The 16,022-nt window shown below is 48.7% G+C and overlaps 1 protein-coding gene across 2 annotated transcripts in view; it reads left to right on the plus strand.

Moving 5' to 3' along the window:
• The window catches only part of LOC144722290 (R-spondin-3-like), a 28,963-nt gene extending 18,678 nt beyond the window's left edge, over positions 1–10,285 (plus strand). For both annotated transcript variants that reach the window (XM_078600404.1, XM_078600405.1), the window contains exons 3-6: positions 1,815–2,003; positions 2,935–3,084; positions 4,404–4,595; positions 8,557–10,285. In XM_078600404.1, coding sequence (XP_078456530.1) covers positions 1,815–2,003; positions 2,935–3,084; positions 4,404–4,595; positions 8,557–8,717 — 692 coding nt within the window. In that variant the 3' untranslated portion in view covers positions 8,718–10,285. The remainder of the gene's footprint in view (positions 1–1,814; positions 2,004–2,934; positions 3,085–4,403; positions 4,596–8,556) is intronic.
• Positions 10,286–16,022: the final 5,737 nt, after the last annotated feature.

Consider the following 16,022-nt stretch of genomic DNA (forward strand, 5'->3'; position numbering starts at 1 on the left):
TGGATTGACAAGAGGGCGATTCGAGTAGACTGTACGTACACGTGGAATGCTGCACTTAAGTCTGTACTCCAGCGAGTGCATGGCGTCCATTCGGGAAGTCGCCACCTTCGAGTTTGTCTCTCTCCTGGATTAAAGCTCACACGCCAGGTGCGTTCCATTACGAACAGAGGTCTCCCTGCCACTGAACCCCAGGCAATGCACAACATCGCAGCCGGCTGTAGGAATCGTTTAACAGTTGAGCCTTACAGTCTGCTGGATATAATAGAAGATGATGTATGGGGGAAATGCAAAAGCTCAACTTACAGCTGACGCAGATGCCCAATTTAAGCCTATCCAAGCAGCCCAAGTGATTTCAAAGCCGACTGCAAGTCCCATGTGGATTGGAATGCAAGTCGGAATGAATACTAATACATTAAATTCGGTACAATTGAATTAGGCTCGAGAAAACTATTTATACGCTGCTATTTTTGTCAGTTTTCTTTGTCAGCTTCCAGATGTGTCGGAAACACGGATATTGACGAAGAGAACGCAGTAAAGGGAGATTGGGCGCACAGAGAAATGTGGCATTGCCGCATGCTCGAAATGACTCCGAGAGAGAAAGAGAGTTGTGCGTGGCTCCGAGAGGAGACGCCACTCGCAGACGTCGTGGGCTTAGGCAGACAACCTCTGACTGTACGGGATGCTGACCGATGGTCAAGACTGGTGACGGAGTGGCAGCCGCAGGAGGGATGAGATCAGAGACGGCGACCGCCACCGAGATGGAGGGGTGAGATCAGCGTCAAGTGCAGGAGCTGCACGGATTGTTGCATCCTAAGAATTGTAAAGGATGGCGACAACTTGGGGAAGCCTTAATCCAGCAGTGGATAGATCATGGTCTTGCCCCCAATCTGCACTTCATTATTCCTCTGCAAATGCAATCCTAACCTGTTGTGCTCCATGAAATGTGGAACATTTTCTCCTTTCTATTTGGTAAATCCCTCATCTTCACATCTTCACTCCCTCTGCTAACCTTCGTTTTCCACTTCTCCCATCCCATCCCGTCCCTCCCTTATTCTTCTCTCTATCCTCCTCCTCCCACCACTCTCACCATCCTCACCATCATCTCCTCCCACCACTCTCACCATCCTCACCATCATCACCTCCCAACACTCTCACCATCCTCACCATCCTTACCATCATCTCCTCCCACCACTCTCACCATCCTCACCATCATCTCCTCCCACCACTCTCACCATCCTCACCATCATCACCTCCCACCACTCTCACCATCCTCACCATCCTTACCATCATCTCCTCCCACCACTCTCACCATCCTCACCATCATCTCCTCCCACCACTCTCACCATCCTCACCATCATCTCCTCTCACCATCCTCTCCACCCTCACCATCCTCACCATCATCACCACCCTCACCATCATCACCTCTCACCATCCTCACCACACTCACCATCATCTCCTCCCACCACTCTCACCATCCTCACCATCATCTCCTCCCACCACTCTCACCATCCTCACCATCATCTCCTCTCACCATCCTCACCACCCTCACCATCCTCACCATCATCACCACCCTCACCATCATCACCTCTCACCATCCTCACCACACTCACCATCATCTCCTCCCACCACTCCCCTCCTCTCCTCGCTCGCTCGTGCCCGTCCCTCTGCGCTCCTTGTGCCACCTCTCACGATACCTCCGTGCTCGATCTTCCCGATACTCCCTCCTCACTCTCACAATGACCCCCCCTCTGTGTCCCCCCCCCCCTCTGTGTCCCCCCCCCCCCTCGTGTCTCCCCCCCCCCCCCGGCTGGCAGTGGGTGCGAGCAGTGCGCTGTGCCCGCGCGGATGCTCCGGGTGCTCGGATGCCAACGGCTGCCTCAGCTGCATGCCTCGCTTCTTCTTCCACCTGCAGCGGGCCGGCATGCGGCAGCTGGGAGCCTGCCTGCACATGTGCCCCTCGGGATACTACGGCCTGCGCGCCACGCACATGAACAAGTGTGCAAGTAGGTCCGCCAAACCCTCGCGATATCGTCGTCAATGTCGACGCTTCTCTCGCACCGTGCGTAGCCGACCGCGCAAATCGGAGGTGTGCGGGGAAGGACAACAAACTTTCAACACGAGACTAAAGTGTCGTGATGTGTATGGGCAGCGACAACAGCATTACCGCCAGCACCTTAATCAGAGTCGGCATCAATCCTTCATAGATTTGTGGGCGAGGCGGTGTCGTGATTTGGCCAAATATTTTGTCGGGAAAGCCTCCACCATCGGAACACGGCCGCGACAAATTAAATTGTTCCTCCCTCGCAAGCGTCTCTCGCGCCAATTGTTATCGTTTCAGCTCACAACCGTATTGAAAGATTGGATAATCATTGTGATTGCAATTGTCATAGGCAGCAGCAAGATTATCAGCATTATAAATAACATAATCATCAACAACAGCAATATGATGATTAGTACCACCACTCCCATCATAATCGTCATCATCATCATGACCATCAGCAAGAGTTTCCGCGGCATCATGTGTCACCCACGTGAAGGAGTGTGCAAGTCGGTCCACCCCTACCTGAACACATCATCATCATCATCAATGTCGCTGTTATTATGAACATGAGCAGCAGTACTACCATCATCATCAGCAGCATCATTATTGGTATCACCATCAGCATCAGCATTGCATCAACACTATCAATACCAATATCATCAGCACAACCATCTCCATCATCATCAGCAACTGGCACCTTAATGCAAACATTTTTTTGAAGCTTTCGAATGCTCAGTGACGCTTTCTAGATATATAATGATCTTTTAAAATATAATTTGAATTCACTCACAAAGCATTTTCCCATTTGCTCTTTTATTGGCAAATACAAACTCCTTAATTTGTGGGAAAGTAACTCGGCTGCGAACGATCTTCTCGCCGCCTTCTGATCCCAGAATGCAAGATCGAGCGCTGCGACACGTGCTTCAGCAAGAACTTCTGCACGCGTTGCCTCCCCGGCTCGTACCTCTACAAGGGGAACTGCTACGAGTCGTGTCCAGACGGCTTCTCCCCCACCAACCACACAATGGAGTGCGTGCCAATCGGTGAGTCACGCGCCAGTTACACACACACCGATCGGTGAGTCACGCGCCAGCTACCCACACACCGTGCAGTGTGTGCCGATCGGCGAGTTACACCGGAGGATTTTCCCATACAAGGGCGACGTAGATTGAACGCCAGTTCAGGGCAGAAGGGGTAGAGAGGGACATTCGAGGGTGGGATGGGAGGATGCGCTGGAGTGGGATGACGAGGACAGTGGATGTGAATGAGAGAAGGGGCACAGAATAGAATCGCACGGAGAGAGAATCATCTGAGCAGCCACTCGCCACGTGACGATGGGACGTTGGGCGTCCAAGAAGGACGCAATTCCCGAGTGGAGCTTTGGCATCGGAACTCTGTAAGTGGGTGCCAAGCGGTTAATTCTAAAGCCATCGTCATCAATACTGAAATTAAGCGGTAAAAAATACTCGCTCACCCCAAACATAAGTGGCTGTTTTTCCAAACAACTTTCCTGTTTGAATAAGTACAATTTATTTGATTAAAAGTTATAAGTGCCTTCAGATATGGTTGCATTGGGACGCTATGTAAACTTTAATTGTATTGTTTGGGGAATTAACGTCGCACAGATAAGATTATATATGTCCAGGCGAGAGATGTCAGTACAGCAGTTAATTATTAAATGCGTCTGTGTTGAGCTTTGAATGTTTCTCCCCGCACTTGCTCGGTAGGTTTTCTCCTGTGCTTTGGGTTCCTTTGACACAACCACCCATGAACAGAATTTTCCAAGGCCTATTTTAGGTTCATAACAACTAAAATGACCAGCAATATGTCAACCTTGGACGTTGTCAAATGTGCAAATGGTCAGTCATAGAATAAAAGCGGAAACTACCGATTTGTTTTCAACTTTGTTATTATTGCTCTGTGCCGTGTAACACACTGGGCCGTTTACTTAGACGAAAACACGACAGGGTCCTGTGGGTAAGTGTTAACATTTGCTTAAGATAGGCTCTGGAATTTGTCAAACATACCAGGTAAATAAAAAGTGCATTGCTGTTGTTATTGTAACTAACCCTTTCCCGTTCCGATGACGGACGTGTACGTCATCGGAAAGGAACCGGAAGAAAAACGAAACAGTTTGGCACCAGCTAGCATAGAGTGTGGTTGTGTCACTACAGTTATTTGCGGTGAGTAAAATGTCTTTAAAAACATTGGTGCTACGCCTTTCTGAATAAAATTAACGGCGAGCCGCCCGCGCGTTCCCAGATTTCGGCACCCCACCCTGCAACCTGCGGTCTTATCGAAACGCGAGAGGGTTTCGGTGCACGGCAAACACGTGGCAATGGCTGTCCTCTGTCCCACGCAGTGCATTGCGAGGTCTCCATGTGGGGGGAGTGGTCCCAGTGCACGAAGAATGGACGGCAGTGCGGGTTCAAGTGGGGGCGTCAGTGGCACGCGCGGCAGGTCGTCCGCTACCCCAGCAGCGGCGGGGGGCTCTGCCCCCCGCTCCGGGAAGTGCGCAAGTGTCGTTCGCAGCATCGGACCTGCCCTGACGACGGTGAGTCGAAAGAGTACGCGTTCGGGGGGTGGGGGTCGGACCAATAAGAAATGGGGCATTTGTTCAGGTACGTGATAAAGGGGCATGCGTTGTCGCACGTATGACGCCCCCCCCCCCCACCAGCGGACTTGAGGTGTTGGCGGATATGCAAGAAGGTCAGCTGTGTAAATAATGTACAGCACCTAGTGCGCGTCACGACGGGTACGACTCTGCGCCAAGTAGGTTACGGTACAAAAATAAATCACAAATCGTTTTGAAATGCGGGGAAATTATTTGCCGGGACATGAAAAGTCAGCGAATAATATGCAAGATTAACCATACATTGCTGTTTCCGAAAAATTGTCAAGAGACAATAATCATTGCCCCACGACCAAATTCTGCACTGGGTGAGGGTGGTTGATTGGTGAGGGCAATTGTGTGATGGTCGAAATGTACGGTGTTGTACTGTACTACGACACAAGGCTGCCTCCAGCAAAGTTGGTAAAATGCTACTGAAATAATGTATTTTTCAGTTACTGTATTTTCACGTTTTCGGAAAGATTTTATTTTCAATGTCACTATGAGGTGGTCAGGTTATGGCAGTTCAACAACAGATTCTTGTATCTGTCCGTGCGGAGCTTTGAGTGTTGCCGCACTCTGGGTTTTTTGCACATGGTCGTTGGGCTTCACCCACATGAAGCCAAACACTCGTGATAGCAATCGGTCAAACGTGGCAATTGCACAGAATCCCCCGGGAAAAGTGAGGTTTTCCAGGATGAATAAAGGGCATTGATACTTCTCCTTGCACAAGTTTCGAGTAATGGTGGCTTGCCAGGACCGAATCACCCCAGAAGCCAAGCAGGCACCAGGTTTGGTAGTGCGTGAATGTGTGGCCGCCATGCGTCAGACGAGTCGTAGCGACGTGGTGGGCAGCAGAGGAAGGTGCGACAAAACCCATTGTTGTGCTGTACCTCTATGCTCCGGCGTCTATGTTTCCTCACCTTCACCAGGCCAAACCCTGACCAGCGTGGAAGAAGCATGGTCAAACAACCGCCGCGAGCTGCACGCGGCCTTGTGAGAGGTCCACATCCGGCAGTCGATCGGCAAAGGGGGGCCCCGCTCGCGTGCACAATTGCGACATTCGCGACGATCGGCGTGCGAGTGTGGATATGTGGTGTGTCGAGGTGAAGTGTGTGTGTGTATGTGCGCACAAACACTTACACGTCGACGCCTACGAGCACCTCGTGCCCTCTTTTAGCCCCCCCCTCCCGATACGTTCCATTCATTGGCTACCACATTCTGATAAGCTCCCCCCTCTCCTCCCCCCTTAACTTGTATTTAAGAGCTTTCATCTTGAATCCCTGCCTCACTTGATGCAGCAAATCTGGCTGTGACGGTCCCACCTGATGACGGAGACTTGTGTTGCCTCCGAAACGTCGTGATTTTTATTTTATTAATTTTAATTTCATGTTTTACCTACGTGACTTTACCGAAAGAACTAAGAGTATAAATCCTTGCAGTCACGAAAGCTTCAAATCTAGAATGTGTGTGTGGAGTTGGATTGGGCACCCAAAGACAATGTGATGACTCGCATCATGGGACCTCCCTTGCCAGTATCAAAATATAAGAAAAGGCTTTACCAGAAAGGGTGAAACCTATTCTTATAAAGCGATGACTCGCGTTTCACGCAGCGCATCGTGCGATTTTTCCACTGTCCTACCAGAGGGTGCGATAGGGCTTCAGTGCAATTTGAGTTGTAACGGAACTCCATGAGACTCCAGCCTCGTAGTCCTATCAATCCTGAATCATAAAAGGTAAAGGTACAGCCCTGCAAGTGCTCACTCGCACCGCTGCTGACTAACGGGCCTCCACTAGAGGAGTGCAGCTCTCTAGAGTGCTCCTCTGGAGTGTAATTTGGCCTACTCTTCCTCGCGGGTCATACGTATTGGAAGAGGTGGGAATAACCACAATGTACCTAACCCCATACCTGACCTTCCCATTGTCTAACCGTGCAGTAGTCAGTTTAACAATTCGGATTTTGCGACCAATATTATCCATAATTACGGGTTTTGTTTACATGAAAACCCTTACTAATTAGCTGTGTCAGTTGGTGGCGGGTTTAACGACGCATTTATATTTACCAGATCTAACCCAAAAAACCTTTGTTATTGGAGTACTCATGTCGCTGGGTGGACAGGAGGAATTTCAGCAAATAGGGGACCTCTACATTGCGAGTCAACCAAGCTAAGCATTTCACCACTTGAGCAGCAGCATCCCGAAGTCTAGCAGGCTGGTCACACAATCAGGAAGTTCGTTTTGTTATGATTACAGCTGTGTAGCCCATTTGAAGGAGGGCACTAAAATGACAAAGCCTGCTTAAGGCACTTTGGCAAATATAAAATTCCATTGAACATAGAAAAATAAATGTTTTCAAATTAACTGTGGTTTATAATCCGAATGCAAAACATTGCTTCGTGAATTCTGAGAAATTTCAGTCTGCTATTTTTCAACTCTTACCCACGCCAATATATTATCCCTAGGAATAACTGAGCAGAGCTACCAAAAATGTCCTGTATATATTCGAAGCACAGAACATTACCTCTTCCAAAGCAGTAAAAAGGCTTGTATTCTATATGTACAAGTTATCTTGGCTAAGTTAATAATGCCTAAAGAGTATGTGATTATACTTAATCTCTTTTGTTGAGGGTTACGAGCTTTGGTGGCAGAGAAAATCCTTAAAATCCAACATATTTTTCTTTCCCACATTCCTCTCGCATTGTTGGACCCAGGTCTATTACTCTGGTGCGTGGGTCAGGCCTGTGTGTGTATACTTTAATCAAAACAACATTTCTACACGATTTATTATTCCTGCATGGTAGAGGAATGAACTCCAAAACATTGTACATCCGGATTATTTTAATTATAAATCAAGTACATGTTTGCATCATGTACACAATGATGCAATGTCTGGCTTAAGTGATTGCTGTGACTTATCATGATGGTGCAGAAAGGCTAGAAAGATGGAATTTGGCAAAACTATATCGGCTTATATCCAAGGAGATGGGGGGAATTATACTTTGGGCCCTCAGAGAATTATGATCCAGAGGTTAAATTAATATCACTCACAGGGTAGCACCAGCTTAAAATGTCATGTTACTTTAAGTCCCGTGCTAAACACTTAAAAATACACGATCCCTATCATCTGTTAACCAAGTAATATACCTCACGTGGTGTCTGACACGTTGATTGAAAGCCGGCAACGCCGACTACGTCATGAGTATATGTATGGCAAATATTTGTTTCGTAATTCTGGACCAATAATTTATGCTAGTGCCATCACACAGTGCAATGAATTACCAATTCTAAATCTGAACAGAAACTGGGAGCACCACATTTTCGCTCTGCAAAAACTGCACAAATCGGTACTCAAACTTAAGCATCGTCTGGAAGAATTATTGATGAAAAAAGGCCATACTTTCAAGACATCTGCTGATATTGAGTCGTGCAATACTACACATACCCACCCCAGCAAACAATTTGGAGCTAACACTTTCCAGATTGCTCCATTTCACCGTAACATTGCACGTTTCCATGCTCGTGTATGCATCTCTGTTTAAGTTTCTTACACTGTTTTATTGCACAGAGTGCACTGTGGCTATGTAAACATATGTCGGTTTTAAAACGTGGTCAGACCTGACCAGAGAACATGGGCACACCGCCAAAGTGTAAGTGCCCTATCAGACTTTACCCTCTGCTGCTATTTCGTCCCTCTGCTGCTATTTCGTTTGCTAAGACGTTCACATGTGTGGCACGGTTAACCCCTCCGAGCTAAACCGCGAAGAACATCGTGTGAGTGAAAGTGACACATTTCAGGAGGTGCTCAAGAGCTCGTAAGAGTAAATCCTTGCCCCCGAACCGCCGCGCTCCGCTCCGTCTCGCAACCTTTTCGCTTCCCCCCCCCGGCCACCTCCCGACCCCCCAGACAACTCACGCCACGGGCGGCGTGGCAAGAAGCGGAAGAACAAGCACAGGAGGCCGGGTGCCGCGAGGGGGCCCCAGGCAGCGCGCGTCCGGGACAAGCCGGCGGCACGCCAGCAGCGCACGGAGCTCCGCACGGAGCGCACGCCGGCGGGGTCCGTGTGACACCGGCGGCGTTTCCCTCTCGCCCCGTCACCACCCCCCGCCCCTCCCAACCCCAACTTCTCCGCTTCACGACTGAACGAGCGACGCTCCCTGCTTGTTGGCGCTTTTTGCTCCGAGCGGAACTCTTTAACGGCGAACGAGGAGGACGTCGCTTCGCCGCCGCGTTATTTAAGGAACGTTTTGCTGAAGAAAGAAAATCTTGCTGGGGGGGGGGGAAACACTCGTCGAGAGAGAGGGGGGGGGCAAACGTTGTTTTTTCCACCACTGTTTAGTTATTATTTCGTCGCTGACTTCGTCGCTGACATCGTAGTCGTTGTTTGTTTGTATTGCCCCCCCTCCACCCCCGTCGCAATTATCGCCAGAGGAACGTCGGTCCCTCCGAGGAAGCTTCTTTGCTTGCGACTATCATTAACCTCATTCCGCTGAAGGCACACGCGGCGCTCCACTTTCCTCGACAGAAGAGAGCCGTGGGACTATGTGGACTGCTCGCGAACGAATGTTCAAAGCTCTTAGAAGAAAGTCAGAACGTTCTCTGCAAATGCGCATAGAACTCTAAAGCAGCGCTGTGGTTTTTGTATCATTATTTTGTCGTACGTTTAAACGCTGTGCAGGATGTAGGAGACCCCAGAAAGCACTGTTCGCTTTGAATGAAGTACTGTACTGTAACCCTAATGAGGCACGTTCATGCTTAGATGTGTATACTTGTACATTGCAATATTCTAGCCTTTGAATGTTAACTTTGTAGTTAAATTTACAGTATGTTAAACAAACAAAAAAAATCATCGTAAACTAAATTATTGCTTGACAGTACAGATCTAACGTTAGCCCCCAGCTTGTCAAATGCATTTTGTTGCTTTGAGCGATGGTGCGACTGTTTTGACTGCGTTATTTACAGCATAGCACAGGGATATGGGCGATGAGTCAAAGGTGGTTTGGTTGTGCCAGTAAAGGGTTGTATTTCGCAAATCATAACAAGGTAACCGCAAGCATTGGTATCAAAAACTAAAATAAATAAGTACACGACTCATTTAGCTGTATACAGTGTAATGCTATTGTGAGATTAATGTTGAATTTCTATTGTACATCCCTATTTAAATTTGTAAATAAGTTTTTTTTTATATCTTATACATGAACAAAACGCATTGCAAGATATTAAAAGTAATATCACAATTTAGTATCATGTGGTATTGAGATTATGCATATTTCAATGTCTATTTAAACAAAAAGCAAAGCAAAAAAATGTCGTGAACACAGTCAATCTGTTTTCTCAACCAACTGGGCGCCGATACACGACAGGTTTTGCAACATTTTCTGCACAAAAGCTGTGGCCTTCCAAGTTCACGTGAACCCAACGCTATGCAATCCTCTGACAATCGCGGTGGCTTTGTTACTGGAGCGTGGAGAATATTTGCAAACCTTGTCACGGATCACCCAGATATATATTTTTTCTTCCTAACACACAAAGAGCATAATCGGTGCGGGTGACATTTTTTATTCCGTTGAATTTCACCAAAGTCATGTTGAAATGGGCCTTTTGTCTAGATGCCAATTATATCTACTGCCATTGACAGCTTGTGTTGCCACTCATTCACGTCAAACGGTCTGAAACATCTACTTCAGTGTGCCTCAGACACATTTGCAGATACTGCTGCATGGAAGCTAACTGCGGTGGGTGTACAGGATGAGTGATTGGTACCTAATGGGGTTCTACTCATCGTGTTATTGGCTGATACAGGGACTCATCTACTTACGAACGAGTTAGATACCAGAGGTCTGTTCGTAAGTCGATTTGTTTGTAAGTCCAACATTACTCCTGTCGATTCCAAACATGTACAGCATGTACACTAAACACGGGGATGGCTTTAAAAATTGTACAATCTCATGTAGATGCAGATGCCACTGGATCTTCATGTTCTGCACATGTAGATGTCACCACCGCCATCTATTGCGTGGCGGTTGAACTTACGACTCTCGGTCCAAACAGGCGACTGGACATACGGACAGGCTTCTTCGTATCTCTGAAAGTTCGTAAGCCGAATGTTCGTGCGTTAAGAGTCGCTCTACATTCATTCATATAACGCTGACTTAAAAGGGAAAAGAAACATACAATAGGTGACATTTGATGGACAATGGATCTTTTTCACAGGGTATGAATGATGCCCTCATAGCACATACATGATGCTTAATAAGTAGGACCATTATATTTTTCATTTTAAAGCAGTGTTATGGACGAATGCGTGGAAGTGTTTTGTTATTTGTGCTTGCGCACAGCTTGCCAACGCAGCAATCAGCACCAAAGCAGCATAACCAAATAATTCGTCCCCTGGGTGATAGCAATGTGGATCACTCCCTGTCTTGGGCAGTAGATGGCAGTCTCTGGAACGAATTTCCTGCCCACCTCTTGGACATTTCGAATGGCTCCATTCCCCATCCCCCTCTTCCAGCCACAAAACGACGGCAGCTCTCACATCAAATCAATAAATGCAAAAAGGGGGTTGAACGGCCATACGCCCGAAGTGGAACTGCTGATACCCCCCCTCCCGCTGCTGTGCTACGCTGCTTGACGGCGTTGTGAAATCCCTTCGGCCAACGTGTGTCTCGCCACGTGCTGTGGGTCAAGCTGATTTCCTACTCGAATGCATATTGATGCGGTCTCCCCTTTACAGCCAAGCCAGTGGTGGAATCTCCACATTCACGGTGGGGGGGGGGGTGAGTCTATCCGCAGTACAACCACCTTGCCAATTGTATCGACCCCCCGGTGTTATGATGGGCTGGCTACAAATCCCCTGACCGGGATTTGAACTCGCCAACCTTGCCACTGCCAAGCTGCTCGAGCTCTTACACCGAGACACGTGGACGTGCTGGGAGCCGTGCGCTGACTGGAGGCGGGCGGGTGAGATAACGCCTTTGAGATAACGCCACGGTGTCGTTATCTCAACAACAACCGCCGTTCTCCACCAAGTGGCGGTGATGCCACTACGGCGCTTGCGCCAGGCTAGGTGTACCTTGTGAGCAGTGGCGGGCCGTGTATTTTACACCGAGGCCCGCAATTAAACTACCTTCAAATAACCTCACCATGACACGAGGGCTATAGGCTATTGTCATTCGACATAACCATCCCATATTCACAGTGACGGTAACCTTTATCGAGTGTAGTAAAGTGATTTATCACGAAGCTCAACACCTATGAGAGTTACAATACACTAATTGCAGAGACGTGAATACATGGTGACTGAAACCATCAAGGATGTACCACTATTACGCAGTATGACAGGATGCTGCATCACAAATAGACGTCACATTGCCCAAATCAATGTCATTACTAAACAAACGAGAACAAACTCACAACAACCAGTCACATTTGCTCTTATGACCACCAAGCAAGCAGAAATGCCGTAAAACACAAATAACACAATCAGGATTCAACAGGCTTCCCCACAGAAACAAATCTCAAGTACTACATCTAAAAAAATAAACGTCACCAAAGAAAGTTTAAATAAATCTTAGATGATGCCACATTACGTGCTAGCTAGTTTTACTTCAGTTAGCTAACTGGCCCTCCGATCACGCCACATGAACAAGGCTAACGCAGGCGGCTAGGCAAGCTAGAAGGCTCTGGCGTGTCAAAGAACACGCCCAACATGGCAAACTCGAAATCTGATTGGTTAAAGAAGATGACAATCAACAACATCGTCCCCATTTGCTTCAACAGCAGAGGGGATTCACTCGACATTCTGAAGGCCTCAGGGTAGATGTTTCACCCGGAGACGGCACAGGTGGAAAATCTGATTGGGTAAAAGCTCTAATTTATATGAGCTGCACTGGAAGCAGCGCAACTGAGGGAGAAAGTAGCAGTGAAATGACGTTAATAGACTGATGAGAACGAACTTTGTAAAAACAATATAGCATTATTGAAAGTGTATATATTAAATTAAAAATATATAATTTTCTTATTCTGACACTCTCTAGGCCAGCAGAGAAGGCCTTGCTGGCTCTGACGGCCCGCCTCTGCTTGTGAGGCGTTATCACAAACAACAAAAATGCCCCGTGTAGCCTTAACATACTGCACTGTGGAGGCAAGTGCTGTTAGCGAGCACCTATGAAGACCGGCACGGTATACTCGGGGATGGATGGTCAGCACCACTCCCGACTGCCTTTGGCTCCCCAGTGGCGATGTTTACACACCGCACCAGGTACTCATTTCAGGCTGAGTTCACCTAGGGGATGGCCAGATACCGGTTCAGATAATTGTCACTGGTGTTGGCCGTGAGCGGGAATCGTGGGGAGGCCCATGACCGGTTCAAATAATCGCCACCCAGGGGTTCGTAGCGCAGCGCGCTAACCGCTACACTTACCGCTCCCCATTGTTATCACAGCCACAGTGGCACACCCAGCCCCAATTCCTCCCACACCCACGAACAGAGTCCACTGGTGTCCACTAACAGCTCCCTGTGCAAGGAAACAACACCCAGGCGAGTTTGCAATGCCTCACCACCCTTCCTCCCAGCCCTCACGCCGACACTTATGCCCCATGTTGGGTTGCCACCTCAAAAGTACACAAAAAAATAGACATTACCAGAAGAGGGAGAGAACTACACACACAGATGCACCATCTCGAGTGCGAGTGGTGTGTATTGTTTACACAACACTGGGGCAATTAATGACGTACATATTTGGCAGGACACTTACCGCAAACAAAAAAGATGACGATCCCTGGAAAACCAGGACAGGTGGCAACCCTAGTCGCATGAGGCCACCCTTCTTCCAGGTCACCTTCATTTCTCCCCACCCAATGTCACCCCCCCCCGCCCTAGGATATTCTTCTTCCAATGCTGTCTCCCTGTCCTTCTGTACCTCGGGTGGCATCCTTAACTGCCCCCCTTTCCAACCTCGCATGGTGCTGCGTCTCTCTCGTGCTCGACTCCCCCCCCCCCCGTAGGAAATGGGTCACAGGTCCATTCCAGCCCATTAATCCGGAGGAATTTTGGTGGGCAAATTAACAACAGCTGGCGATATATATATAAAACTCCCGCAGCTATATTTTTGCGGGTCTTTTCAGTTATAAATAACACGAAAAGAAAAAAAAATCTACAAATGCAAACCTTTTTTTTTGGGGGGGGGGGGGGAATGCGTAGCTAACAATTGCGGTATTTGAACAACATGCGAAATGCATGATTAGTTAATTTGCTATCAAAACAACGCATGGCCTTTCAGAGAATGTATTTAAAACCAATGATATAATGTTTGCGCAAAACACGTATTTTAAGTTAAAAGTGATTGAAACCACAGATGGGGTGGAGTAATGCATACAAATTGTGCTTTTCAGTCATGTGAATAGTCGGTATATGGAAGACAACATTGTGACTATTGCACCTGGAATGTTTAGTCATGTTCTAAATAGAGGGCTCCACGGCAAAATGACCAACAACAGAGACAACCAGATTTAGGAAATTGCGGTAAAATTTGGAAAGAATTTTGATTTTGGTATAGCTAGGATTATGGTTAGATTAAAAGTGAATTCATTACTTTAAACATGGAGATTATGTGACCACTAAAAACTTTACGAAGGTCGCAAAGCTGTTTTCAAGACAATTTACAAACAAAACAAACCTCATGTACAACTGGTTTGCTAATTAAAATAATTGACTGCCGGAGGGACACAACTGAAAACATATCAGAATACAGATACATATATACACACACACACGCACGCGCGTGTGTGCGTCTAACCCGGTGTTTCTCAAACTTGTTTTGGCCCGCGGGCCACTCAGGCCTGGAGACAAAACGCATTCACTTCTCGCTCTCTATACCAGTCATACTAAATGATTCATATTACCGGGAGATAAAAAGGTCTTAGTTTTTTTTATATATATAAAGAGGTGGGGGGAGGCATTTCGATCTCAGGATGAGGGTAGTTTAATCAGGGCAGTTTACCCAACTTAATTTTTTAAATATAAAATTTCACGAGTCAAATATCAATTAGTGCCCGAAACAAAAGATAGAATAAACATTGTCATTAACTTCCGGATCAACCTGCATTTGCATCACAGCCCCGCGGACCACCTAGAGGGCTGTCGCGAACCGCACGTTGAGAGCCACTGCCCTAGAGCACTGGCCTGCCAGCTCTAGAGCAGTGGCCTGCCAGCTCTAGAGCAGTGGCCTGCCAGCTCTAGAGCAGTGGCCTGCCAGCTCTAGAGCAGTGGCCTGCCAGCTCTAGAGCAGTGGCCTGCCAGCTCTAGAGCAGTGGCCTGCCAGCTCTAGAGCAGTGGCCTGGCAGCTCTAGAGCAGTGGCCTGTCAGCTCTAGAGCAGTGGCCTGCCAGCTCTAGAGCAGTGGCCTGCCAGCTCTAGAGCAGTGGCCTGCCAGCTCTAGAGCAGTGGCCTGCCAGCTCTAGAGCAGTGGCCTGGCAGCTCTAGAGCAGTGGCCTGCCAGCTCTAGAGCAGTGGCCTGCCAGCTCTAGAGCAGTGGCCTGCCAGCTCTAGAGCAGTGGCCTGCCAGCTCTAGAGCACTGGCCTGGCAGCTCTAGAGCAGTGGCCTGCCAGCTCTAGAGCAGTGGCCTGGCAGCTCTAGAGCACTGGCCTGCCAGCTCTAGAGCAGTGGCCTGGCAGCTCTAGAGCAGTGGCCTGCCAGCTCTAGAGCACTGGCCTGCCAGCTCTAGAGCAGTGGCCTGGCAGCTCTAGAGCAGTGGCCTGGCAGCTCTAGAGCACTGGCCTGCCAGCTCTAGAGCAGTGGCCTGGCAGCTCTCGAGCAGTGGCCTGCCAGCTCTAGAGCAGTGGCCTGGCAGCTCTAGAGCAGTGGCCTGGCAACTCTAGAGCAGTGGCCTGCCAGCTCTAGAGCAGTGGCCTGCCAGCTCTAGAGCAGTGGCCTGCCAGCTCTAGAGCACTGGCCTGCCAGCTCTAGAGCAGTGGCCTGGTAGCTCTAGAGCACTGGCCTGCCAGCTCTAGAGCAGTGGCCTGGCAGCTCTAGAGCAGTGGCCTGCCAGCTCTAGAGCAGTGGCCTGGCAGCTCTAGAGCAGTGGCCTGCCAGCTCTAGAGCAGTGGCCTGGCAGCTCTAGAGCACTGGCCTGCCAGCTCTAGAGCACTGGCCTGCCAGCTCTAGAGCAGTGGCCTGGCAGCTCTAGAGCAGTGGCCTGCCAGCTCTAGAGCAGTGGCCTGCCAGCTCTAGAGCAGTGGCCTGCCAGCTCTAGAGCACTGGCCTGCCAGCTCTAGAGCAGTGGCCTGGCAGCTCTAGAGCACTGGCCTGCCAGCTCTAGAGCAGTGGCCTGGCAGCTCTAGAGCAGTGGCCTGCCAGCTCTAGAGCAGTGGCC

Source organism: Lampetra planeri, chromosome 14 (genome assembly GCF_965212315.1).
Source record: "Lampetra planeri chromosome 14, kcLamPlan1.2.h2, whole genome shotgun sequence".
NCBI classification, from domain to species: Eukaryota; Metazoa; Chordata; class Hyperoartia; order Petromyzontiformes; family Petromyzontidae; genus Lampetra; species Lampetra planeri.